This window comes from Arachis stenosperma, chromosome 4, assembly GCF_014773155.1.
Source record: "Arachis stenosperma cultivar V10309 chromosome 4, arast.V10309.gnm1.PFL2, whole genome shotgun sequence".
In the NCBI taxonomy this organism is placed as follows: Eukaryota; Viridiplantae; Streptophyta; class Magnoliopsida; order Fabales; family Fabaceae; genus Arachis; species Arachis stenosperma.
In genome coordinates, this window is record NC_080380.1 from 138802816 (window position 1) to 138828793 (window position 25978).

The 25978-nt window shown below is 36.0% G+C and overlaps 2 protein-coding genes and 1 pseudogene across 2 annotated transcripts; all 3 read left to right on the forward strand.

The window, feature by feature from the left end:
• The first annotated feature begins 604 nt into the window (after positions 1-604).
• On the forward strand, positions 605-16278 carry LOC130976281 (disease resistance protein RUN1-like; annotated as a pseudogene).
• Positions 16279-19346: 3068 nt separating this feature from the next.
• Positions 19347-20721, forward strand: LOC130972932 (uncharacterized). The gene is made up of 3 exons (XM_057897275.1): positions 19347-19392; positions 19868-20143; positions 20256-20721. Exons 2-3 carry the CDS (start codon positions 19873-19875, stop codon positions 20594-20596), a joined length of 612 nt encoding a protein of 203 aa, XP_057753258.1. The 5' UTR covers positions 19347-19392; positions 19868-19872; the 3' UTR covers positions 20597-20721.
• Positions 20714-24918, forward strand: LOC130975682 (uncharacterized). The gene is made up of 19 exons (XM_057900436.1): positions 20714-20747; positions 20820-21035; positions 21236-21313; positions 21401-21466; positions 21545-21613; positions 21689-21763; positions 21837-21890; positions 22122-22208; positions 22434-22499; positions 22583-22678; positions 22804-22869; positions 22954-23437; positions 23525-23611; positions 23736-23864; positions 23959-24093; positions 24229-24341; positions 24412-24505; positions 24591-24760; positions 24912-24918. The coding sequence occupies exons 3-19, from the start codon at positions 21237-21239 to the stop codon at positions 24916-24918; spliced, it is 1875 nt and encodes a 624-aa protein (XP_057756419.1). The 5' UTR covers positions 20714-20747; positions 20820-21035; position 21236.
• The last annotated feature ends 1060 nt before the right edge of the window (positions 24919-25978 follow it).

Consider the following 25978-nt stretch of genomic DNA (forward strand, 5'->3'; position numbering starts at 1 on the left):
GAAATGTGAAACAACAATGATCTTGCCAAGAGGAAAAAGGATGCTATATTTGACGTCACTCGTCAATTAGATATTGGACATGTAGGCTCCATTTACTTTATTTTCGTGTTCATCAGCGTCCAACCATAATAATTTCTACTTGGCTTCTGATGGCATCGATGAAGACACTTTTTATACGAAGTTTTCTTGCTTTTTTACACAACTTTTAATAGTAGTAATAGGGGGAAAATATATCTTAAAATTATTATTATTATTATTATATTACAACCATATGATCCAAAAATCAGCCGTAAATCATGTCACTTGTATAAGAAAGTAGTAGTCTTATGTTCAAATCTATAATCAAACTTAATTTATAAGTTATATAATCAAATATGATTCATGTTTATAAACAAATTTCATAAATAATATAACCAAAGTGCAAAATATCCAAGTATCTGCAGAGAATATTTTATTTTCTTTAACGCTAACTATAAATTATAATCAGTCTCATATAGTTATTGATTAACACATCCATTTACTCAAAAACACACACATGAAAATAGTAAAATGTTATATCATTTCCAGGCAATGACCAGTTCACCTTTTTGTCTTTTCCAGACAAGTCAACAAAGCAAAGCCTTATGTTGATACAAGTTACACAAGCAGCTTCCACTCACTTTCCTGTTTTCACAGAACACTGCTTGAATTGAAGCAGCATTGCATCAATCCTATACTTATACACACACCACAACAGAACATGTTATTACAAATTTGCAACCTTGTAGTGGCATAGTTCACCATATATATGGCATCTGCTGTCATTGAAATCTCTTCTTCCTCTACTCTTTCACCAAGAACATGGACGTATCACGTGTTCTTGAGTTTCAGGAGTGAAGACACTCGCAAAGGTTTCACTGATCATTTATCTGCCTCGCTCGAAAGGAAGGGAATCACAGCTTTCAGAGATGACAAAGATCTTGAGAGAGGTGACGTTATTTCACATGAACTTGTCAAAGCTATTGAAGAATCTATGTTTGCCATTATTGTTCTCTCCCCAAACTGTGCATCCTCCACCTGGTGCTTGGATGAGCTCCTGAAGATTCTTGAATGCAAACATAACTTGGGGCTAGAGATTGTGCCTGTGTTCTATGGTGTTGAGCCTTCTAATGTGAGGTACCAAAAAGGAACTTTTGCTGAAGCTTTCAGAAAACATGAACACAGATTTGGTGAAGGCAGTGAGACGGTTAGAAGATGGAGAGATGCTATGACACAAATTGCTAGTTATTCGGGTTGCGACCCCAAACATCAGTAAGTAGTTCTTCATTTATTTTTGCTGACTGATGGGTTTGGAAAACTCTAAATTAATATTTGTGATAACTAAACATTATTAAATATGTAATTACAAAATTATTAATTTGATTTTCATTTAACATATGATTATTAATAATTTTGTTGCAAATTTTTAATTGGGCCGAAAATAAAATTCTGGTGCTAGCCCAATTATACTCAGCCTTGACTAATGCAAGTATACATGATGAGTTTGGCTGAATTGATTTTGGGCCGAAACAAAAGAAAATGCTGCTAGCCCAATGATTAAAATTCAGCATTAATATGAAGTTAGCTTCTTATGGCTGAATGGAAAGTAAATTACTTGGGCCAGAATGAGTTTCAAATGCTTCAAGCCCGAAATTGTTTCCCATGCTTGATCCGAAAATAACTCATCAGGAAAGCAAATGTTATCATTTGCCATATGTCCTCTAACGGATCTCAAAGCTTGCCACATGATGGATTTCAAATTCACTCAAATATCATTAATAGCATGGGAACTATGAGAGAGAAAAGGAGTGACATGATTGATGTGCTCAAAGCTACAGCTACTCTAAGGGAAGTAAAAGCACTTTTTCAATTGAATTGATTAACTCATTTAATTACTTTCCTTTAAAGTTGTTCATTCTCTCTCATCTCTTTCTTTCTTTCTTTCGGTCAATAACTAGGAAACCATGGAAGCAAAAATGAGCTACCGAAGAGAAGGAAGAACACTCTACAAGACCATCACAATGATGGCAAGAAAACATAAAAAGGAAAAAGTATGCTGTGGCTAAGATTTTGAACCATGAGTGGTAAGATATGGTGACAAGATCTTGGCTCCTTCATACCAAAAAAGGTAGAAGAAGATTCGGCCAGTAAAGAAGAGATTCTTGGAGGCATGGCTTGTCTTTGATACTGCTCAACCACCACAGGAAGTAGCTAGAGTGGCGAAGTGATGGAAGAGGCAGAGATTGAAGCAGAAGAAGTTATCATCATCATGAAGCATCAAGGGCCAGAAATCCATCTTGGAGAGCAAGCCAAGGATGGAGCGCTCGGATTGATGAAGAGTGATGACCAAGGAAGGACTAGAGGTAATTGCATGTTGGGTTTTGCATGGTTATCTCTTCTCTCTCTGTGTGGCCGAACCGGATCTGTTTCTTGAAGGAAGAAGAAGTTAAGCTTGGTTTTTTGTTTCAAATGTGGAAGCTTCCCTCTTCTATAAAAAGAGAGAACAGCCACTGTTTGGAGCAAGGAGTTAGAAGTAAGCAGTGAGAGTGCAAGGCACAGGATTCTTATAGCTACCTAAGCTTACAGATTTTCTTCTCCTTCAATGTATTCTGTTTAGTATTTTTCTGTTTAATTTTGTCATGTCTTGAGTCTCATGAAAAAAGACAAATAGTGAGGTTTGTATGAAAAAAGCCATAGAGCAGAAAAAGGCAGAGAGTGCAAAATTAAAAGAAAAAGCCATAGATGTCTTAGAGTTCCTTTGTTCATCTATGTTGTGTTTAATGATTCTGTGGGAATCCCCTTGTAAGTTGGGTTAGCACTTTACAGTTTGTAATCAGATTGATTATAGTGAAATTCCATCATTGTTGTGATAAAGACTGGATGTAGGCTGCACTGCACTTAGCAGCTGAACCAGATATATCTGGGTGTATTGTTCTCTCTTCTCTACTCCATTTCTGTCTCTACTGCTCAGGAGCAAAAATAAAAAATATCTCGTGTCAAGGGACGAGACAAAAAGAAAAGTCTTGTGGCTGGAGACGAGACAAAAGAAAAAGTCTCATGGCTAGTCACGAGATAAAAAGAAAAGAAGTTTCCTGAATTGGTCTCAAAGGTCAGCAAGTGTTCAGAAGCAAAAAAAGGGGCTAAGATTCAACCCCCCTTCTCTTAGCCACTGAAACCATCAATTGGTATCAGAGCTTGGTCTCAAAGAGATCAAGCTTTGCAGCTTGGAGTAAAGATCCTCATGGCAGAAAAAAGTGGCTCGAATGTGGTGGGCTACAACCTGACCGAGGGACAATCAAGCAACAGACCTCCTCTTTTCAATGGGAAAAATTATACCTATTGAAAGGAGAGGATGAAGATATTTGTACAAGCAGTGGATTACAGACTTTGGAAGATCATCCAGGAAGGGCCTCAATATCCAACTGTTACAAGTGCTGAAGGAGTTGTTTCTCTTAAACCTGAAGCAAGTTGGACGGATGAAGATAGAAAAAAGGTGGAGCTCAACGCCAAGGCCATCAATCTGCTCAACTGTGCTATCAGCTTTGAGGAGTACCGACGGGTATCACGTTGCACAACAGCAAAGGAAATCTGGGATAAACTCCTAGTCACTCATGAAGGAACAACCATTGTGAAAAAGACCAGGATTGATATGTTAAACAGAGAGTACGAAATGTTTGCAATGAAGGAAGGAGAATCTATTGATGAGATGTTTGAACGCTTCAACGCCATCATTGTTGGCTTGGATGCTATGGGAATCAAGTATCCTGAATCTGTGCTAGTGAGAAGAGTGTTGAGATGTCTCACAAAAGAGTGGGAAACAAAAGCTTTAATTATCTCTGAGAGTAGTGGTCTTGACTCTATGACCTATGATGATTTGAGAGGAAATTTACTTGCTTTTGAAAACACCTACTTGAAAAAAGATTCAAAAAAGAAAGGAATAGCTTTTTCTTCTGTCACTAACCCTCTGGATGATGAATCCAGTGATAACTCATCTGAAAATGAATTTGTATTGTTTGCAAAAAAATTCAGGAAAATGGTGAAGCTCAAAGGCCTTAGCAAAGTAACTTGTTACAACTGCAAGGAAATGGGGCATTTCAAATCTGACTGTCCAAAATTAAAAAAGGAGGAGAAACCAAAAAGAGGAAGGAAGAAAGGACTGATGGCTTCATGGGAAGACTTGGAAAATGACTCAGATGATGATGATGAAGAAATCGAGACCAAGTCACAACCATGTCTTATGGCAGATCACATTGATCAGGTAGTCTTTCATAACCCTAACACTGAAGATCTTCATCTTATGATAGACCACCTTTCTAAAAAAATAAGATGTTTTCTGCTGGAAAATCAAGAACTTGAACAACAAATCACCATTCTTAAAGCTGAAAACAGTTTTCTTAAAGAAAAAGTGAGAGAGGCCGAAACTGCTTGTGATCTTGTTGAAGAAAATAAGCAGTTAAGAGCCCAAACCAGGAGTTGTGAAAGTGATCATTCCATTCTTGCATATGTAGACTGTTTTAAAAGAAATGAAGAGTTGCTTAAAGAGGTTAAAAGACTTAAGGAAGACCTAGCCAAGTTCACTCAAAGTTCTGAAAATCTTAATCAAATTTTGGCTAGTCAAAAACCTCTTTATGATAAAGCTGGGTTGGGATTTTATAAATCTGAAAAATCTCATTTTGAAAACATTGCTTCATCCTCTAATGATACAAAATTTCAAGACCCCACCTACTTTAACAAAACAGCAACTCCAAGGTTTTGTAGATTATGCAATCGAAATGGACACTTTCCTATTCAATGTTTTTTTGGTGAAAGAATGATTGGTGAAAAGGTTTATAAAGTTGTTTTTGATTACAATGGCTTAGGACATAGGAGATGGTTTAACGTAAAAGGATCCAAGAAGATTTGGATACCTAAGGTCACCTAAGCTTGTTTTATAGGTGTGCCTAGCATCCAAACGAAAGGAGAATATGTGGTATATGGACAGCGGATGTTCTAGGCATATGACCGGAAAGACAACCTTCTTCATAAAGATGGATGAATATGATGGAGGACTTGTCACTTTTGGTGATGATGCAAAAGGGAAAATAGTGGTTGTTGGGAAAGTTGGTAAAAATTTCTCATCTTGTATAAATGATATCCTTCTTGTACATGGCTTGAAGCATAATTTACTTAGTGTTAGTCAATTGTGTGATTTAGGTTTTGAAGTTATTTTTAAGAAGTTTGTTTGCTTAGTTGTTTGTGAGAAAATTGGGGATATTTTATTTGAAGCCAAAAGATGTAACAATATATATGGATTAACTCTTGAGGATTTAAAGGAACAAAATGTAACATGCTTTACATCTCTTGAATCTGAAAAATGGCTTTGGCATAGAAAGTTGGGACATGCTAGCATGTATCAAATTTCTAAGCTAGTCAAAAAGAATTTGGTAAGAGGAATTCCAAACATCAAGTTTGATAAGGATCTTACTTGTGATGCTTGCCAATTGGGCAAACAAGTAAAATCCTCTTTTAAATCAAAAGATGGAATCTCAACCAAAAGGCTATTGGAGATGTTACATATTGATCTTTTTTGTCCTACTAGAACTCAAACTTTAGGAGGTAAACACTATGGTCTTGTGGTGGTAGATGATTACTCTAGATTTGGTTGGGTACTCTTCCTTGCTCATAAGAATGATGCTTTTCATGCATTTTCCACTCTTTTCAAGAAAATTCAAAATGAAAAGGATTTGAAAATTGCCCATTTGAGAAGTGATCACAGAAGAGAATTTGAAAATCAAGATTTTGAAAAATTCTGTGATGACTTAGGAATTTCTCATAATTTTTCATGTCCTAGAACCCCTCAACAAAATGGGGTGGTTGAAAGAAGGAATAAAAGCCTTCAAGAGATGACTAGGGCTATGCTATGTGATAATGAGATTCCTAAATTTCTATGGGCTGAAGCTGTGAACACAGCATGTTATATTTTGAATAGAACAATCATTAGAAAAGGGTTAAAGAAAACCCCTTATGAGCTATGGAAATGAACCCCTCCAAATCTTAAGTACTTTCATGTTTTTGGATGCAAATGCTTTGTACTCAATAATAAGGAAAACCTTGGAAAGTTTGATCCAAAATCCTATGACGGAATGTTTGTTGGATATTCCACCACAAGCAAGGCATATAGAGTTTATCTTAAAGAGCATAGAACTATAGAGGAATCCATACATGTTACCTTTTGTGATTCTAACTTAATTTCTAATACTGTGATAGACAATGATTCAGATGGTGAAGAAGTTGGAACAAGCAAAGAAAATCCCAAATCTGTCAAGAATGAAGGTTCTGGCAGCCCAGTTTTGTCTCGTCAGATTGAAGGAGACATTTCCATTTTGTCTCCTGAGCAGGCACGAAAAGCTGAAACAGTGAGACCAACAGAAGCTCATCAAAGCTCAACACCTGTCTGAAAACCTAGAGAATGGAAGTCTATGAGGGGTTATCCTCATGACTTCATCATTGGTGATCCCTCTCAAGGTGTAACCACAAGATCCTCCACCAAAAGGCAAACCAAACCTAGCAATCTTGCTCTCTTGTCACAAATCGAGCCCAACAATGTTCAACAAGCTCTTGAAGACCCATCATGGGTTAAAGCAATGCAAGAAGAGCTTGCTCAATTTGACAAGAATGAGGTTTGGACACTAGTACCCCATCCGGATGGTAAGAAAGTAACGGGTACTAAATGGGTATTTAAAAATAAACTTGGTGAGGATGGACAAGTTGTTCGTAACAAGGCTAGATTAGTGGCCCAAGGTTACGATCAAGAAGAGGGAATAGATTTTGATGAGTCTTTTGCTCCGGTAGCTAGAATGGAAGCAATTAGGTTGCTTCTTGCCTATGCTGCCCATAAGGGTTTCAAAATGTTTCAAATGGATGTTAAATGTGCTTTCCTTAATGGATTTATTGATAGAGAAGTGTATGTGGCTCAACCCCCCGGATTTGAGGATAAAAAGTTTCCAAATCATGTTTTGAAATTAACTAAGGATCTTTATGGCCTTAGACAAGCTCCAAGAGCTTGGTATGAAAGACTTAGTGCCTTCTTGTTGAAAAATCAATTTCAAAGGGGTACCACCGACACTACTTTATTTATTAAAGCATCTAATGATGATATACTCCTTGTTCAATTTTATGTTGATGACATTGTATTTGGATCGGCCAATGTATCCTTGTGTGAAGAGTTTGGAAAACTCATGACTAGTGAGTTTGAGATGAGCTTAATGGGAGAGCTTACTTTCTTTCTTGGCCTCCAAATTAAACAAACTCCTAGTGGTACTTTTATTCACCAAGGAAAGTATGCAAAAGAGTTTATCAAAAAGTTTGGCCTTGAAAATTCCAAATCAATGGGTACACCAATGCATCCTAACACAAAACTTGAAAAGGATGATGATGGCCAAGATGTGGATGAACAAGGTATAGAGGAATGATAGGTTCACTCATGTACCTTACCTCCTCTAGACCGGATATTGTTCAAAGTGTGGGTGTATGCTCAAGGTTTCAATCTCACTCAAAAGAATCCCATCTTACGGCTGTTAAAAGCATCATTAGATACATTAAGGGAACTTGTAATTATGGGCTATGGTATCCTAAATCTGATGACTTTTGTGCAGTAGGGTTTTGTGATGCAGATTATGTGGGAGATAGAGTGGATAGACGAAGCACATCTGACATGTGTTGCTTCCTTGGAAGCTCACTCAATATGTGGTCAAGCAAAAAGCAAGCCACAGTGGCTCTATCCACAGCTGAAGCAGAATACATATCCGCATCTGCATGTTGCTCTCAATTAATTTGGTTAAAAACACAATTGGAAGATTACAAATTAAAAATCAATAGTATATCCTTATTTTGTGATAATATGAGTGCTATAAACATTTCAAAAAATCCTGTTCTGCACTCAAGAACCAAGCACATTGAGATAAAATATCATTTCATTAGAGAACATGTGCAAAAGGGTACTATTGATATTCAATTTGTAAAATCTGAAGATCAAATTGCTGATATTTTTACAAAACCCCTCTATGAAGACAGATTCTGTACATTGAGAAAAAGTTTAGGAATGTTTGATTTAAGTTTCATTGATAATCTGTGAAAAGATGATTCTGTTCAGTTTTGTCTCGTAGGTTTGGACGAGATAAAAATGTAGGAATGATGAAGGAGCTATGTTAAAGGGGGAGGCAACGCAGAATTCAAGTTTTATGGGCCCCACCAAAATTCTTTGATCCCACCATGACGGTTTTGAAAGTTCCTCATCATTTTGAAAAATAAAATCACTAAATCTCTTGGTGGTCTTATCAAATCTTGTTGGAAGAAGCATGTTGTCAAATCAAATCTTTCCTCCCAACTAATCCCTTGATTCAAGGAAACTCCCTTGTTCAGTTTTTGAAACCTCCTTGGTTATTAACCGCCACTTAATGGTCATTTAATCCCCTTCCTCTCTCTCTCTTCACTCCACATTTATTGCACCACTAACCTCCCTCCTCCCTCACTCCTTTCAGCCTTACTCACCCTTTCATATTCAACTTCTCTATTCTCCCTACCATGAAAAAGAAAACTGCTCCCAGGAAAATTGAAAGACTTCTATTCTCTTCAAAACCGACCACACCACAATCTCACACACACATTCATATTCACTCTACCTCATAATCCTCTCCTTCACCTCCCTCAAAGCAAACCGACACCATGAGAAGAAAGGTCTTTGCCACAAAAACCTCCTCAAGGAAGAAGAAAGACAAAGTTCCCATGGAAGAAGAAGAAGAGTCTCACACATCACCTATCCCATCTCCACCACCATCACCACAAAAGAAAACCACACCCGGGAAGAGTGCTCAGAAGACGAAGGGCTTCGCTCTACACGACACCAAGGAACCCTCAAACTTGGAATCCTTGGAGTTCAAGAACAAGTTTGGCAAAACACATTCTTATTTTGACCCTGCCAGATTCAATTCCTATGCTTCCTATGAATTCCACAAAGAGGTCCTAGAAAAGCGTCATCTCTGTGCCACTTACCTCGTCAAACTTGACTCTCTGACCAGCAAGGGGATAAACGTGTCTCCTCTCTTTGAACTGCTTCAATGGACTCCTCTGCTTCACATCCAGAAGCCAGTTTACCCAGGGTTAGTCCGAGAATTCTACGCCAACATGAGACTCATAGATGGTACCATACATTTATATGTGAAGCGAGTTCACATTACTCTTGATACCGCTACCATTAGAACGGCCTTAGGCTACAAGGAAGAAGGGCCGCGAGCATACATGGCCGAAAGGTGGGACTCACAAGTCGGTGTCACTTACAAGGTTGTTTTACAACACATCTGTGAGAATCTCTCTGGCTTGGATGGCACTACCCCTACACATAAAGCTCTCGGACCAACCAACTCTCTGCTTCACAGGATTATCACACACATTCTGACCCCTCAGAGCGGTTCTCACAACAGAGTAACACTTTCTGATTCCCTAATCATTTTTGCACTTGTTACATCTACTCCAATTTCTTTTGGTTATCTTATGATCCGTCATATGTGGGATTCGGTAAAGAGCACCAAAAAGGCAAATCTGCCCTATGGTATGTTCTTAACCAGTATCTTTGAATTTTTAAGATTGACCTTTTGAATGAGGCAGTGGAAAACAAAGTGTCAATGATTAAAGGAGGCGGCGCTGTTAAAAAGGGAAAGAAATCTGTGGCCTCTGATGATGACTTTGAGAGCCGGCCAGAATCCTCAAAGGAAACCCATTCTCTTAGAGGCATTCTCACAGAATTCTCCAACATGTCCGAACTCATGGTTCAATTTCACAAGTCTGCTCACAAACTGTCATATGAGAATGAGTCAGCCTGGAAGAAATGCAAGGAGAGGGTTAGCCTAATGATGGAGAGCCTTGATGATGAAGTGGATAGTGAGGCAGAGGCTCAGGATTCGGACTTTAATCTCTCTGATGATTAAACTTCTATTACTGTTTGATATTGGCACAATTTGGCTCAAATTTGTTTCTGTATTTTTGTTGGATACTACTAGTAGCATAACTCTGAAATACTGTGAACACTGTTAGATTATATTTTGGGTTACGTTTTGCATATTCTGCTTCCTATGTTCTTGCAGGTGCCCCTTTGATGACAAAAGGGGGAGAAAAGCTGAAAATTGAAATCTGAAAAACAGAGGTGGAAAATAGGGGATGAAATTTTCGTTTGAAAATTCATGATCACCCTTGTTAAAAGAACACATGTTATTATGCATGTTATGTTGATAATAATTGATTCACTATGATCACTGCTGCTGGAAATGCATTTAGTTTTGAAATGCATGTGTTTTGATAAATGCCTAGTTGTTGAGTTATCTTGCTGAAAATATGCATGCTTCTATAGATTCTGATTGTTTTGGTGAACATACTGGGTTGATAATATTTTTGGCAGTTCCTTTAAACTAACTGTCATGTTTTGATGTGATCATGTGTGTTTCAAAAATATTTTCCTTACCTTTATAATGTGCTATGATATCTTGATTGGGAAATATTTGAAAAATCTTTTTGAACAAATTTTTTGATGTGTATAAAGTTTGAGTAGAAAATCAATTTATGATAACAAATGAGTTTTGATTGTCATCACACTCTGCTCATAAATCAAGCATTCAACATTTCAAAATAAACATGTTGAATAACATTGCTACTTGAAACTTGATTAAATTGTTACAGGTTAGTGCTTCCCTTGGTAAAAATGGCATATATTAAGGGGGAGCCATGTGACAATTAGAAAGGGGGAGAAATTCAAATACAAAGGGAGTATTCTTTACTCAATCTTTAAATCTCTTTCCATTTCAATTTTAATAATGTTTGTCATCAAGGGGGAGATTGATGAGTTTGGAAAACTCTAAATTAATATTTGTGATGACTAAATATTATTAAATATGTAATTACAAAATTATTAATTTGATTTTCATTTAACATATGATTATTAATAATTTTGTTGCAGATTTTTAATTGGGCCGAAAATAAAATTCTGGTGCTAGCCCAATTATACTCAGCCTTGACTAATGCAAGTATACATGATGAGTTTGGCTGAATTGATTTTGGCCGAAACAAAAGAAAATGCTGCTAGCCCAATGATTAAAATTCAGCATTAATATGAAGTTAGCTTCTTATGACTGAATGGAAAGTAAATTACTTGGGCCAGAATGAGTTTCAAATGCTCCAAGCCCAAAATTGTTTCCCATGCTTGATCTGAAAATAACTCATCAAGAAAGCAAATGTTATCATTTGCCATATGTCCTCTAACGGATCTCAAAGCTTGCCACATGATGGATTTCAAATTCACTCAAATATCATTAATAGCATGGGAACTATGAGAGAGAAAAGGAATGACATGATTGATGTGCTCAAAGCTACACACTACTCTAAGGGAAGTAAAAGCACTTTTTCAATTGAATTGATTAACTCATTTAATTACTTTCCTTTCAAGTTGTTCATTCTCTCTCATTTCTTTCTTTCTTTCTTTCGGTCAATAACCAGGAAACCATGGAAGCAAAAATGAGCTACCGAAGAGAAGGAAGAACACTCTACAAGACCATCACAATGATGGCAAGAAAACATAAAAAGAAAAAAGTATGCTGTGGTTAAGATTTTGAACCATGAGTGGTAAGATATGGTGACAAGATCTTGGCTCCTTCATACCAAAAAAGGTAGAAGAAGATTCGGCCAGTAAAGAAGAGATTCTTGGAGGCATGGCTTGTCTTTAATACTGCTCAACCACCACAGGAAGTAGCTAGAGTGGCGAAGTGATGGAAGAGGCAGAGATTGAAGCAGAAGAAGTTATCATCATCATGAAGCATCAAGGGCCAGAAATCCATCTTGGAGAGCAAGCCAAGGATGGAGCGCTCGGATTGATGAAGAGTGATGACCAAGGAAGGACTAGAGGTAATTGCATGTTGGGTTTTGCATGGTTATCTCTTCTCTCTCTGTGGCCGAACCGGATCTGTTTCTTGAAGGAAGAAGAAGTTAAGCTTGGTTTTTTGTTTCAAATGTGGAAGCTTCCCTCTTCTATAAAAAGAGAGAACAGCCATTGTTTGGAGCAAGGAGTTAGAAGTAAGTAGTGAGAGTACAAGGCACAGGATTCTCATAGCTACCTAAGCTTACAGATTTTCTTCTCCTTTAATGTATTCTGTTTAGTATTTTTCTGCTTAATTTTGTCATGTCTTGAGTCTCATGGAAAAAGGTAAACAGTGAGATTTGTATGAAAAAAGCCATAGAGCGGAAAAAGGCAGAGAGTGCAAAATTAAAAGAAAAAGCCATAGATGTCTTAGAGTTCCTTTGTTCATTTATGTTGTGTTTTATGATTCTGTGAGAATCCCCTTGTAAGTTGGGTTAGCACTTTACAGTTTGTAATCAAATTGATTATAGTGAAATTCCATCATTGTTGTGATGGAGACTGGATGTAGGCTGCACTGCACTTAGCAGCTGAACCAGGATATATCTGGGTGTATTGTTCTCTCTTCTCTACTCCATTTCTGTCTCTACTGCTCAGGAGCAAAAACCGAAAATATCTCGTGTCAAGGGACGAGACAAAAAGAAAAGTCTCGTGGCTGGGGACGAGACAAAAGAAAAATTCTCGTGGCTAGTCACGAGATAAAAAGAAAAGTAGTTTCCTGAATTGGTCTCAAAGGTCAGCAAGTGTTCAGAAACAAAAAAAGGGGCTAAGATTCAACCCCCCTTCTCTTAGCCACTGAAACCATCACTCACTATGTTAATCTAAATGCTTTCTAGTAATTTTCACTGTATAAACAAGAATTTAATGGTAGTTAAAACTAATATTAAATCTAAATATTTTATTAGTTAAGTTTCTGTCCTTAGTGATAAGTTGATAACCATCTAACACCTGAAGAGCTTTTTTCCCACTTTTTTTCTAAATGACTGTTCAAGAAGTTATAATATTTATATTACATAGTTTTATGTTAGAAAATTTTATCTTTGCTTAATTTTGATAACGAAAAATCTGGTTAAACTATTTTGCTAGTGTTTCTTGGTTGACAAATAATAAGTATGATTTTCCAGACATGAGGCAAGATTTGTGGAAAGCATTGCTGAACATATACATAGAAAGCTAATTCCAAAATTGCCATCTTGCACTAAGAATCATGTTGGGATTGCTTCAAGGTTGGAGGAAGTGATTAAACTCGTAGGTATCGGGTTGAATGATGTTCGCTTTGTAGGGATATGGGGTATGGGTGACATAGGTAAGACAACAATCGCTAGAACAGTATACGAAGCCATCCGAGGAGAATTCAAAATTTGTTGCCTCATGAGGAATGTTAGAGAGTTGTCAGCAAAAAATGGTTTTCTGCACTTACAAAGAGACCTTCTTGCATCTTTAAACATAACTAGTCATTTTCACGACATAGAAGATGGGAAAAAGATAATAAAAAATGCTTTGTGCAATAAGAAGGTTCTTCTTGTCCTTGATGATGTAAGTGAGGTGAGCCAATTAGAGAATTTAGCCGAGAATCAAGATTGGTTTGGACTGGGAAGTAGAATAATAATCACAGCAAGAGATATGCACGTGCTAGATGTACATGGAGTCCATGGAACTTATGAAGTTAAAGGGTTAGATCAAGAAGAAGCTTATAGTCTATTTTGTTGGAAAGCCTTTAAACAACTTGAACCTAAAGAAGGCTATTCTTCTTTATCTAAAGAAGTTGTGAAATACACCAAGGGTCTTCCTTTGGCAGTTGAGGTTTTAGGTTCCTATCTATATAGAAGAAATGCTGACTTTTGACATAGTACCATTAGGGAAATAATGAACTTTCCACATTTTGAAGTTCTCAATGCATTGAAAATAAGCTACAATCATTTGATGCCAACAGAGAAGAATATTTTTCTTGATATTGCTTGTTTCTTCAAAGGAATGAAAAAAGATGAAGCAATACATATATTAAGAATGTGTGATTTTTATGTTGGAGTTGGAAGTGATATTAGAAGTGGAATTGTTACATTGATTGATAAAGCTTTGGTAACTTTGGATCAGGATAATAAGTTAGAAATGCATGATTTGCTTCAAGAAATGGGGAGGCATATTGTGTATGAAGAATCTCCGAGTAACCCTGGCAAGCGGAGCAGGTTGTGGTCTGAAGATGATATTCATCAAGTGTTGACAAATGATCTGGTAGGTGAAACTTCCTTTACAACTGATTGATCTGTTATGAAAATAAACATTTTTATTTCCTCAAGTTGTATCAATGTCCAAGTTTCCTTCTATTCATGTTTTAGATATCTCAGTTGATTGTAAAATTTATTATTTGTCATGTTTATTTTGTTCAGGGAACAGAAGCAATTCAAAGTATGGGTCTAAGCTTTGGACATGATAAATTTTATTGGTTTCAGAGTAAGCCATTCTCAGCACATTGGAGCATTGAAGCCTTCTCAAAGACAACACAGTTAAGATATCTCAATTTATCATACATGAGACGTCCCATTGGCCTCAACCACTTCCCTAGTTCATTAAAAGTTCTGCATTGGGATTTTTGTCCTTTGGAAACTCTCCGCTTGTTAAATCAACCATATGAAGCTGTTGAAATCAAATTGCAACATAGCAAGCTTGAACAAATTTGGCATGGAAAAAAGGTTAGATCATTTCATCAAGAGCTCTTCAAATTTAATTTTACCACATTGACATTATGAAAGACTATAATATTTTGGAATTTGTGTGTGTGTTTTTTTTTATCAGTTTTTGGAAAAGTTGAAGTACTTGGATTTGAGTAGCTCCAGAAACCTAAAGCAGACACCCGATTTTTCTGGAATTCCCGTTCTTGAAACACTTGATCTTCAAGGTTGTGTTAGCCTAACCGAGGTTCACATATCCCTCATTCACCACAAGAACCTTGTTCACTTAAATCTGAGCTACTGCGAAATGCTTAAAACTCTTCCAGGTAAATTGGAGATGAGTTCCTTGAAGGAGCTAACCATTGAGCGTTGTGAGAGTTTTGAAAATCCCCAAGAGTTTGGGGAATGCATGAGAAAATTGTCAAGGCTTTCTCTAAGTAGAACTCCTATAAGAAAATTACCTTCATCACTTGGAAATTTAGTTGGCCTTGAAGATTTGAACTTAGAGGGTTGTGGAAATCTTGGTTGTGTTCCTGATACCATTCATAGGTTAGAGTCCCTCAAGAACTTGAATCTTGGCTCTTGTTATTGCCTTCGTGGATTACCATCTCTTATCTCAACCCTCCCTTTCCTGAATAATCTAAACTTGAGTGGCTGTTGTCTAAGTGAAACATCTTTCTCTCAAACTTTGTTTTGCTACTTCCCATCACTGATGCATTTGGATCTAAGTGGTCACTCATTTGTTAACATCCCAATAAGCATTCATAAACTTTCCAAGCTTAGATCCCTTAGGCTAAATGGATGCTATCGTATTCAGTTTCTGCCGAGAAAACTTCCACATAGTGTTAGAGAATTAGATGCATATGGGTGTAAATCACTGAACATATTTGAATCCGATGTTATATCAATCACTTGTAATGCCTTCAAATATTCAAGTTTCCAAGATCAAGATGGTCGTGCTGGTTTGTCCTTCTTTCAAATGCTAATCCCAGGGACCAAAATTCCATCTTTTTTTGTCCATCAAAAACATGGAAATGTTGTAGCACCGTTCAACACCCAAGTGATAGCCTTATGAATCAAAGGTTAATGGGTATTGCATTATGTTTCTTGTTTTATACAGCGTCTTGGGGATTTGATAAATCAGTGGTGTTTGATTTGTCTGTTAAACATGGTAATCGATGCATCATCCCTTGGAGAACATATAGAATGTGCATAGGTTATCACCTTTACATTCTCTGCTTGACCAATGATTTCTTCGATGACGAATTTCGCCGAGATATCGGGTTTAAACTTTTGATCCGGCCACAGGTTGAGTGTGAGGAAGGTGAGCCTGAAGATTTTTCTGATTATCCTACTTACAATGTCAAAATATTGAGCTCTGGCTGGGTGCCTATTGAGGATATTGAAGATTTGAACAAGAGTGAGATTAAAAGGCAAAGGAGTGAAGGAGAGAGAGTGTTTGACATGAATAAAGAGCTGAGATAATGGATTTGTGTGAGACAAATATATTTGAAGATGATATGATTGAAGTGAACAACTTTGGCAGGGAAGAAAGGTATGGTCATTTCCCAAGAGCTCTATTTAATTTGTCAAAACGATCAACTTTGAAAGCTAATAATATTTTCACTTTTTCTTTCCAATTTTGATCAGTTTTTGAAGAAGATGAAGTATATAAATATGAGTTTGGCCAAGAACTGAAGTGATCTCATTTTTCTGGGTCTGGAAACTTGAAATATCAGTGCTTAAAAGCTGTGGAAGCCATAGCAATGCACAAATTTAGTCCATGTCAATCTGCATCTGGTGTCATATAAATTTGAGTTTGATGTAACCATGTATGAAATGATTTGGATTTTATAAAATATTAAACTGTTTGTATGTTAATATTCTAGAAAAAGATATGGAACTAAAAAACCTCTTTATCTTCTTTTTTGTTTTTTTTTTTTGTTGTGTTCCTTATGACAGATTTTATTTTCTAGAAGCAAAGAAGACTATTAGAATTTAGAATCATTGTCATTAGTGGTAGTTAGGAACTAGGATCTAACATTTGTTACATAACCAATTTACACTATCAAAAAATAACAAAATTTCTAATTCAAAATAAGCTAGCTAAGATCAACTCGGCTAATAGCTAAGCATTTTACATTTTCTAGCAATACAAGTAAAATCACCAGTTAAAGCTAAAGGACTCAAAATCCAGATTTTCGGCCAAACTAGATGAGCAAACAGCCGCTACATTTGACCCTTTCAGAAACAAGGACCCCTACATTTGACCCTTTCAGTTTCAAAAGCAATCCTTCAAATTCAATTTTTTTTTAAATGTTTTCTTAAAATGAACTTTATTTATTAATTTAAAAAAGTCTTTACCTATTTATATATCAAATTGTATGATAGGCATAAATTGGACGAATTTTTACTTACTTTAAATAGGTCTCTTCGTTAAGATAAAATTTCATGTTCTTTTAATAATAATAAGATTACTTAAAAATAAAATAATTTTTTTATATTAAAAATTTAGTTAATATCTTATACAAATTCTATATCCTATTAGAGAATATAATCCTGCTAATTCAGATTATTCCAATGTTTATATTTTTTTATACAAAAACAATTTATGAAATTTCCAGTTAAATAAATAAAGAGAGCAATTTTATTCTTTGATGTTTCTCTAGGGTGTACTTAAAAATAAAGGGGCAAATTATACTTAATAGCTAATAGTTAATACACATATGATGAAAAACTAAAAAAATATAATAAATAAATAAAACCATAAATAAAGGGGGTTGGGTTGGTTAACGCTTTCTAAGTAGTCAATTTTTAGTTGTTGACAATTGACATTGCCAAAAATATCAAAACAAAACAGAAACGAAATTCAGTGGAAAATTGATCAAAGTGGTAGTTAGGACTTAGGAATAGAATAATTAGAGTATTATATTGAGCATCAGGTTAATTTTTTTATATTGGTTAAATATATGTATAATACATTGTTATTGAAAAATTAGGTATTTTTTTATATGGTGTTTTATTTAAATCGGACGGTCCGATTTGTTTGATGAAAAAAATAAATTACAAATCGAAAGGTCCGATTTGCTTGAAGAAAAAATTAAACTACAAATCGAAAGGTCCGATTTGTATTTGATATTTTTTTATTTTTTAAAATAAAAATAGGACGGTCCGATTTCAAAAAAAAAAATTATTTTCGAAATCACAAATCGAACCGTTCGATTTGTGATTGTTTATTTAAAAAATTTAACAAATCGGAGACACCGATTTATAGCTCCCATAACAATATCAAACACTTTTCTGCTCTCATAATTCTGGGATACACTCCTCTCTCTCACACAAAAAAAAAAAAAGCGTGAGCATTACTATTGAGTACTTGAGAGCAAGGCTTTAAAGTAATTTCCAGCAGCCAATATAGAAAAATCTTCCCTTAAATTCTTCCTTCCGCGTAGGCCAAAAGCCATATCACGATGAAAAAATATCTTGATTGAATTCTAAGATTTTTTCATATCAAGTGGCAGTAGCTTCTAGTTACCATAACAAAACTTTTGAATTTAATAGTATAAATTGTTTTTTAAATCGGATCCGCTACGTTACCAACAACATATCTGCCAACTTCTACCAACTCTTATTTATAATTGTGTTTCATGAAAGTGTGTTCGTGGATGTGTCTAATAAAAATGTCTTTTTTATAACTGTGTTTAATAGAAGTGTCTTTATAGATATATTTTTTGGATGTGTCTCTTTATATATGTATTTAAAATATATTAATTACTAGACACATCTACGAACACACTTTCGTGAAACACAAATATAAATAAGAGTTGGCAGAAGTTGGCGTATAATATGTTGGTAACCTATAATTTTCCTTTTTAAATTGATTTCTAAATAGAAACAATAATCAAATTGGTTCGTCAAATTTTATCCCATAATCAAATTGGTCCTCCATTGAAAATGCCAAATTGATTGAACATTTTTCTGTCATGTAAGCTTGCCTAATGATTTAATGCTATGTGACAGTTAAATTAGGTGAGGCTTTTCGTTAACTTCGTTAATGGGTCTTAGAAAGGAATTAATTTTACAAAAAGAAAAATAGATGAAAATAGAAAAAGAAATCTCATGCAGTTTCCAAGAAATTAAATAATAATAGCACTATTCGTAATTATATTAACAAACGATAATATATTTTAGAGAAATAATAATATAAAATTATTTTATATATTTTAATATTTATAATTTTATATATATAACATTTATAATTATATATTTATTATATATAATATTATTTAGTTATTTTAATGATAATTAAAGAATAGAAAATAAAATAAATAATATTTAAAAAATATAAATAAAATATTTTTTAATTATTTTATTAAATTTATTTTTTATTATTTTCTAAATATTTTTTATTAAAAAATAACAAGATTTTGTGGAAAAAAATGACGAGACTCATCTGGATATATGATCATTCGGGCCTGCTACACATACAAGCCTACAAGCATACAAGTTGGCCCAGCCCAAAGAGAAATCACGCGCACCAAAAGAGATAACATGGCGCGTCAAAGTCACGCGCTCAACACTCAAGCGGTTACGTATGGCAGACTCTTCCACTTCTTCCACTTCTTCCATTTCTCAAGGCACTTCGAAAACAAGGAAACCCTCCCATTTTCGAGCGAAAATCAAAGTTCAAAATATACAAATCGTTCTTCGAAACCTCCATCAAACTCTCCGTGAAGAATCTGAACAGAAAACAAAGCAACAATACTCAACGTAAGTTCATTAAGATTCCTGTATATTTTACTTTTCTTCTACGTCGTTCTTCTAGGGTTTACTATTATTCTTGCTTCTTTGTTACAATGTTCTAAGTTCTACGTCGTTCTTCTAAGTTCTACGTCGTTCTACGTTGTTGTTCTAAGTTCTCCTGTTATTGTTGTTGATTTTTTGGGGTTTATTCCGTAGATTCGGGGGTGTATACTGCTTAACCTTGTAATGTGGCTTGATATTGAAGCATGGTTGAGTGATCTGACTAATATCTATACGCATGTATCTGAATAATATCTATGGGTGTATCTCACTGTTATCAATGGGTGTATCTTGCTGATATCTTTGGGTGTATCTGAATCATATATATGGGTGTATTTTACTGTTATCAATGGGTGTATCTTATTGTTATTAATGGGTGTATCTGACTCATATATATATGGGTGTATCTTACTGTTATCTTTGGGTGTATTGTTCGTTTCAGAGAAAATGGCAGCAAGAAACCAAACAAAAGACCTTAAGTGTGCCACACATCTCCTGAGTGATAAGTTCAGAAACATGACTGAGAAGAAGAAGGCAATTGTGAGGGATCTTGGATTCGGTGGGTTGATGCACATCCCACCACTAAGGGTGGATCACCAACTCTTAAGGGAGCTGGCAAACAACTTCAAACTTGGGGAGAACAAACTGAAGACAGGATATGGTTCTTTCCAAATAACACCAAGAAAAATAGGTCATGCACTTGGCATCAATGCAACAGGTAACTAGCTTAAAATTATAGGTGTATATTAAGTTGTTGCTTGGGTCTATATAAGTTGATGCTTGGGTGTTTTTGAACCGACTTGGATACTTTGTTGTCTTCCTTTTTGTAGGAGATCTATTTCCTGAGAAAGTTGAGTATAAGAAACTTTCTGATGATGACAAAATAATTTATAGAAGATTCCAGGGTATGACCCTCAAAAGTCTTACTGATGAAATGATGGAAATTGGCGTTGGCAACGAAGAGGAATGCCTGATGTTCAAGAGGATATTCATCCTCTACATACAGATGGCGTTCCTTTTGCTAACGACGATAAACAAAATATCGCCCGTGCACCTGGCCCTAATTTTTAAGATGGACGGCATATCAGAGAGAAACTGGGGGGGGGCATGTTTTGACCTTCATGGTCAAGGGCATCACAGACTACCAGGAGAAGAAGAAGAAATCAATTAATGGCTGCCTCTTCGCCCTCATGATAATCTACTTTCATCTTTCAAAAAACAAAGGCAAAAACAGGACTCAAAGACCACCAAAGCCCTGGATTGCCAACTGGACTAAGGAGCAGTTGGTGGAAAGAATGTCTGCAGAAAGACAGGAAATTTTGGTAAGTAAACATAATAAGTTGGGTGTATTTTATTTACCTGAATGCTGCTAACTAAAATATCTCATGTTTCAGGGGATTCTGAAGATCGCAGAGACAAGAGAAAAAATGAAAAAAAAAAGAAAAAAAAGAAAAAAAATAAGAAATAAAAAAAAACAAAAAAAGGAAGGCGAGTCCAACTTCGTCTTCGGAGACAGAAACTACTGACAGTGACACTTCTACCTCTGAGTCTGAGGCTAAAGAAGACTCAGAGGATTCAGGAAGAAAACACCCCAGCAAAAAGGGGAAAAAGTAAGAACCATACTTGGGTGTAATTTCTTTTTCGAGTTGGGTGTATTTTGTTTGATCACGTTGGGTGTATGTAGTTTATTAAGCAGCGTGTGTTTCGTTTGCTGCGTTGGGTGTATATTTAATATTCAGTTGGGTGTATCTTGTGAATTCATTTGGGTGTATTTTTAGTATGTTCTAAATGATGATTGTTTGCCTTCCAGAATGGACTCCAGAAAAAGAAAGCAGAGGCAAGAGGAGTCAGATTCTGATTCAGAATCTGAATCTGAACCAAGTGATGAGTAATGTCCTGAAATTATTACTCCTTTCTTTTGGCTTCATTATAAAGATTTCGTGTATTAATTGAAGTGTCTATTATTAACTTATAGGAGTGAAGAATCATCACCTGCGGAGAGGGAGAAGAAAAAGAAAAAACAAAAAACAACACCAAAAGAGTAAGCACTTCTTTCATTAATATTCTGTGATAAAATTAATTTTTTATTTCTGATTGGTATTCTTTTTTTTCCACCCAGAACACAACAAGAAAAGAAAAAAGTTGTTGTGGAGGATTCACCTCCTGAAGAAGATCAATACTTTGACGGGTACAGTACCTCGTAAGCTATATTACGGTCTATCATCGTAATTATTTTTGTTAACATCTTATTTTATGAATGTAGTGAGAGATATGAAATATCAAGTGACGAAATCGATGAATGGCTAAGGGGAAACGTTGATAAATCTGCTGCAGAGGGGTATGTCTTGCGGGGCTGTGTATTTGAGATTTTTGTCTGTTTTGTTTGCTAATAATTGTATCTTGTTTCGCAGGGAGAACCTAGCTGACCTGCGATCGACAGAAGGTCGCTATGTGTCCTCTGAAACGTAAGAACCTTTATTATTTAATAAAATCTTGTTATCATGATTTGGATGTATTTTCTGGAAACATTTGGGTTTATTTTGTGGATCAAGTTGGGTGTATGTTGTTTACTAGGGATATTTCGTTTGTTTTGTTGGGTGTATATTGTCCATTCGGTTGGTTGTATCTTGTGCATTCATTTAGGTGTATTTTATACCTGTATCTTATTTTGTCTGAATAACATGAAATCTGTTTAGACTACCGGCTGTGAACTTGGGAAGTGATGATCCTTCCTCTCAAGGACGCACAGAACAGAGTAGCGTAAACCAGCCATCGCAGAGCATGTAATTTCTCTTTCAAATAACCGTTACTTTTGTTCTTCTATTACCTTCTACTTCTAATTCTGTATATATTTTTTTTAGAAAAAAAAGCCCTTTATTATTTTATTCAAGAAAAAAAAGACAGCAAAAAAAAGCAAAAACTGCAACTATGTAAGTTCTCAAAAACCAAAGCCTGTCTTATTTTTGAATTGTTCGGGTGTATTTTTTACCTTTTTTGGGTTATTTTAGGTTGAGTCCGACTGACTCGAATATGATGGTTGTGAGGGAACAAATACCGTCGGAAGCGCTTGCAATGTGAGTTTTCCAAGAATATTTCAACCTTATAACCTTATTATTTTCAAAGGCGTTGTTAACCTTTCATTTTTCTTCTTGTTTAGAGTCCCGATCCAGGTTTTTGTGCCGGCATCCCAAACAACCCCTGAGACAGATTTCGAACCAACCCCTATGCTACGGATTGAAGGGACTACAGAAAAGTAAGAAATAGTATTGGGTGTATATTTGTTTAGGGTTTGGGTGTATGTTTGCATACAGTTTGGGTGTATATTGTTCCTGATCAATTTTTTCTTTACGCCATGATTAATTTTGTGTTACTGTGCAGCACTCCTGAATCCCCCAAGAAACTTCAAGAAACCACACCCACGCTTCCTCCAGCTCCAACTAAAATGTAAGTTCATCAGACTAAAATCAATCTTTGCTTATCATCCGTATATTATTATTCTTACTCTTATTCTTATACATCATGACACAGTCATCCAGCCGCAGAAGACGCTGCTGCCCTGTTGATGATGGCACGGACAGTAACCTATGTTCCTAAAACAGATTCAGGGATGCCATCATTCAGCCTTGGACTGACTGATTCAAGCCAGGAGGGGGCGTCAACGCAGGAGACAGAAAGGGAAAAATCTCCAGAAACTGCAAGTATGCTAGAACAATTAGACACTTTGGTCCAAAAATTAGCAAGCAATGCGGCGAAGGGAACAAACGAAAGTCCACAAATTCAGAGGGAGACTGGGGGAGAAAGTTCTGCAAAGTTTGAAACTCCAGGAGGAATAAATCAAATTACAGATGATATGAAACAAAAGTGCTACATCTGGGGGACGAGACTGAAGGAAGACGCAAATGGCAATACTGACGAGTATGAGGAGATTTGCAATCTGATTGGCAAAGGAGAATACATTTTGATCAGATCGCACCTTGCATCCCTCCAGGCAAAAAGTGATATAGAATCTCAAGTAATATTAGACTAACATTAATGTTTTTACACCAAAGTAAACTGCAATGTTTATTAATGTAAAATTGATTTCGGCATATATTTCTAGATTGTATCTGCCATCTGCCTCATCCTAAACCAGAAAAATGAAAAGAGGTTTCAGGAACAAATATACTGTCTCCCCCCCGATATTGTGGTAAGTGTTACTTCTACGAACTTTGGGTGTATTTTCTGCAATGATTTGGGTGTATTTTTTGGGTTCGATTGGGTGTAAGTTGTGTATTTTCAGTATTTCATTTCTTGTTTCGCAATTCTTGCAGAGCATGGCACTTTCGGATCACTCAAAGGGGGAATTCATATCCCCGAAAACGGAAAAGGAATTCAGGGTGGAAGCCTACCCGAGTTTCATTCACTTCATAGATAGAAAAAAATTAAGTTCGCATCCATATGTAAGTTTTCGTTTGCTAAATTTGTTAGTACGCTTATTTATTTAATTATATGCCAAATAAAATAACACACTGTTGAAATGTGGCAATCCTTCAGATTTTTGCTCCTGTTTGCCACTCGGGACATTGGTGGTTATGGCTAATAAATACAACAAAGCGGAAATGTCAAATACTTGACCCGCTACACAAAAAAGCTCCAAGCGATGAGAGAAAGGACATTAATAAATTCACTGTAAGTTGCCTCTGTCTTCTTTACTTTAATAGATAGGTCTATTTCGAAGGTTGTGTTGGGTGTATATTTCATATTCAGTTGGGTGTATCCTGTGCATTCATTCGGGTGTATTACTGATTTGTTTTGGTATTTAAGGGATATGTATTTTCAAGATTGATAACATATGCCGGCGGAAAACCTCTGGAGAAAGGCGAGAAGGAAAAGGAAATTAAAGCATCATATGTTAAAATATCAGGGCAAAAAACAAGGTATAAATTTGTGAGTCTGAACATTAAACTTTCCTAAATGAGACTTGTAATTTATTTTCTTCGTTTTCAGCTATGACTGCGCTATCTACGTTATGAAGTGGCTTGAGTTAATTGAGCCGGAAAACATCAAAAAGGGGAAGTATGAATGGGATAATTGGCCACAGGTAACTGTCTTTAGAACTATATAACTCTGTATTACTTTACTGAATTAATATTGCTGTTTAAAGAGAATATACTTTTTAATTGTAGGAGGAGGTGGACCACTATAGAGTGGAGTATGCTTCCCGGATACTATTCAGTGAGATGAATAAACAGAGAGATCGGGCAATTAGAGAGAGTAGTGCTATAAGGCCGTCGAAGCCATCCTCTGTATTATTGAGTCCGTTTTGTCAGATTAATTCTGCTGATATAGAAACTGGGTAATCCAACTGCTGCATAGTTTGTAATTTAAACAAATGATGTAAATATTTGCCAATTATCAACAACTTCTATTCCATGTATATTTTTTCCCATAGTTAAACTATCTGTGCTGGTAAACTGTCTGTGATGTATTTAAAAACTGTATTACAGGTGGTGAACGCAAATTATAAACTGTTACACCCAACGCAAGTCTAATAATACACCCAAGATTGCGTAAACTATACAGCCAACTGTCTGCGCTGTACTCAAAATGTATGAATTACATGTACTAAAATATGAAGAAAAACATCAAATGAAATATACACCCATAACCTGCGAATTTTTACAGCTTTTGTTCTATATGTATCTATATATGTGTCTATATGTAAATTGTGAATTAACAAAAATACACCCAAAAGAAACAGAGCTTTTACACCCATATTCTATAAAACTATACACCCAAAGAATTATCCCCTGCCGCTGGTACCCTGAGCTGATAATTCATAACGTGTCCTTGATATTGGTTGGAATTTGAATGCGCCGCTGATGCAGCATCAAACACGTTTATCTGAATATAACACTCACACATTAGCTAAACTATTAACGACAAAAATAAACTCAATTGCCACAAATTTAAAGAACATTTCCTTGTACCTCGCTTAAAACTTTCGTCTTCTTCTTCTTTGTGGCATTTGCAATCTGTTTCTCTAGCTTTGAACCTAGCCTGTTTTTTGGACGTCCTCTTGTTCGAATCCTTGGCGGGCTTTGAAGCTCGTTAACGGATTCCAAGTTGGCATCTTCGTGGGATAAAGAAGATCTCCCCTTCCTTTTGGCTTTTAATGCTTCCATCTCGGCCATGACGTTATCGTACGTACGGTGTAGAATTGCAGTCAGCTCCTCCGATTCGGAGGCAAATTCGAAAATATTTTGCGAACGAAAAACCAATTGGTCGAACCTCTTGCTTCTTGGCTCCATTAGTGGCTCGTCGTGGCTGCTCTTGATGTGTGTGTGTCACCTCTTTACCTTCTTGCTCCATCGTTCCAGTATATATCTAGGGGACACTTGGCTTACTTGTTCGAAGCTTAACACGCTTAGTGCGTGACGGCACAGTATCCCTCTTGACTCGAATAATAAGCATTGGCATTTTACCTCGGCTGCGACTGAGTCGTAGGTAACAGCGAACTTGTTGAATATTGAGCTGGAAACTTGTTCTCCGACTTCGTATATTGAATAGCCTA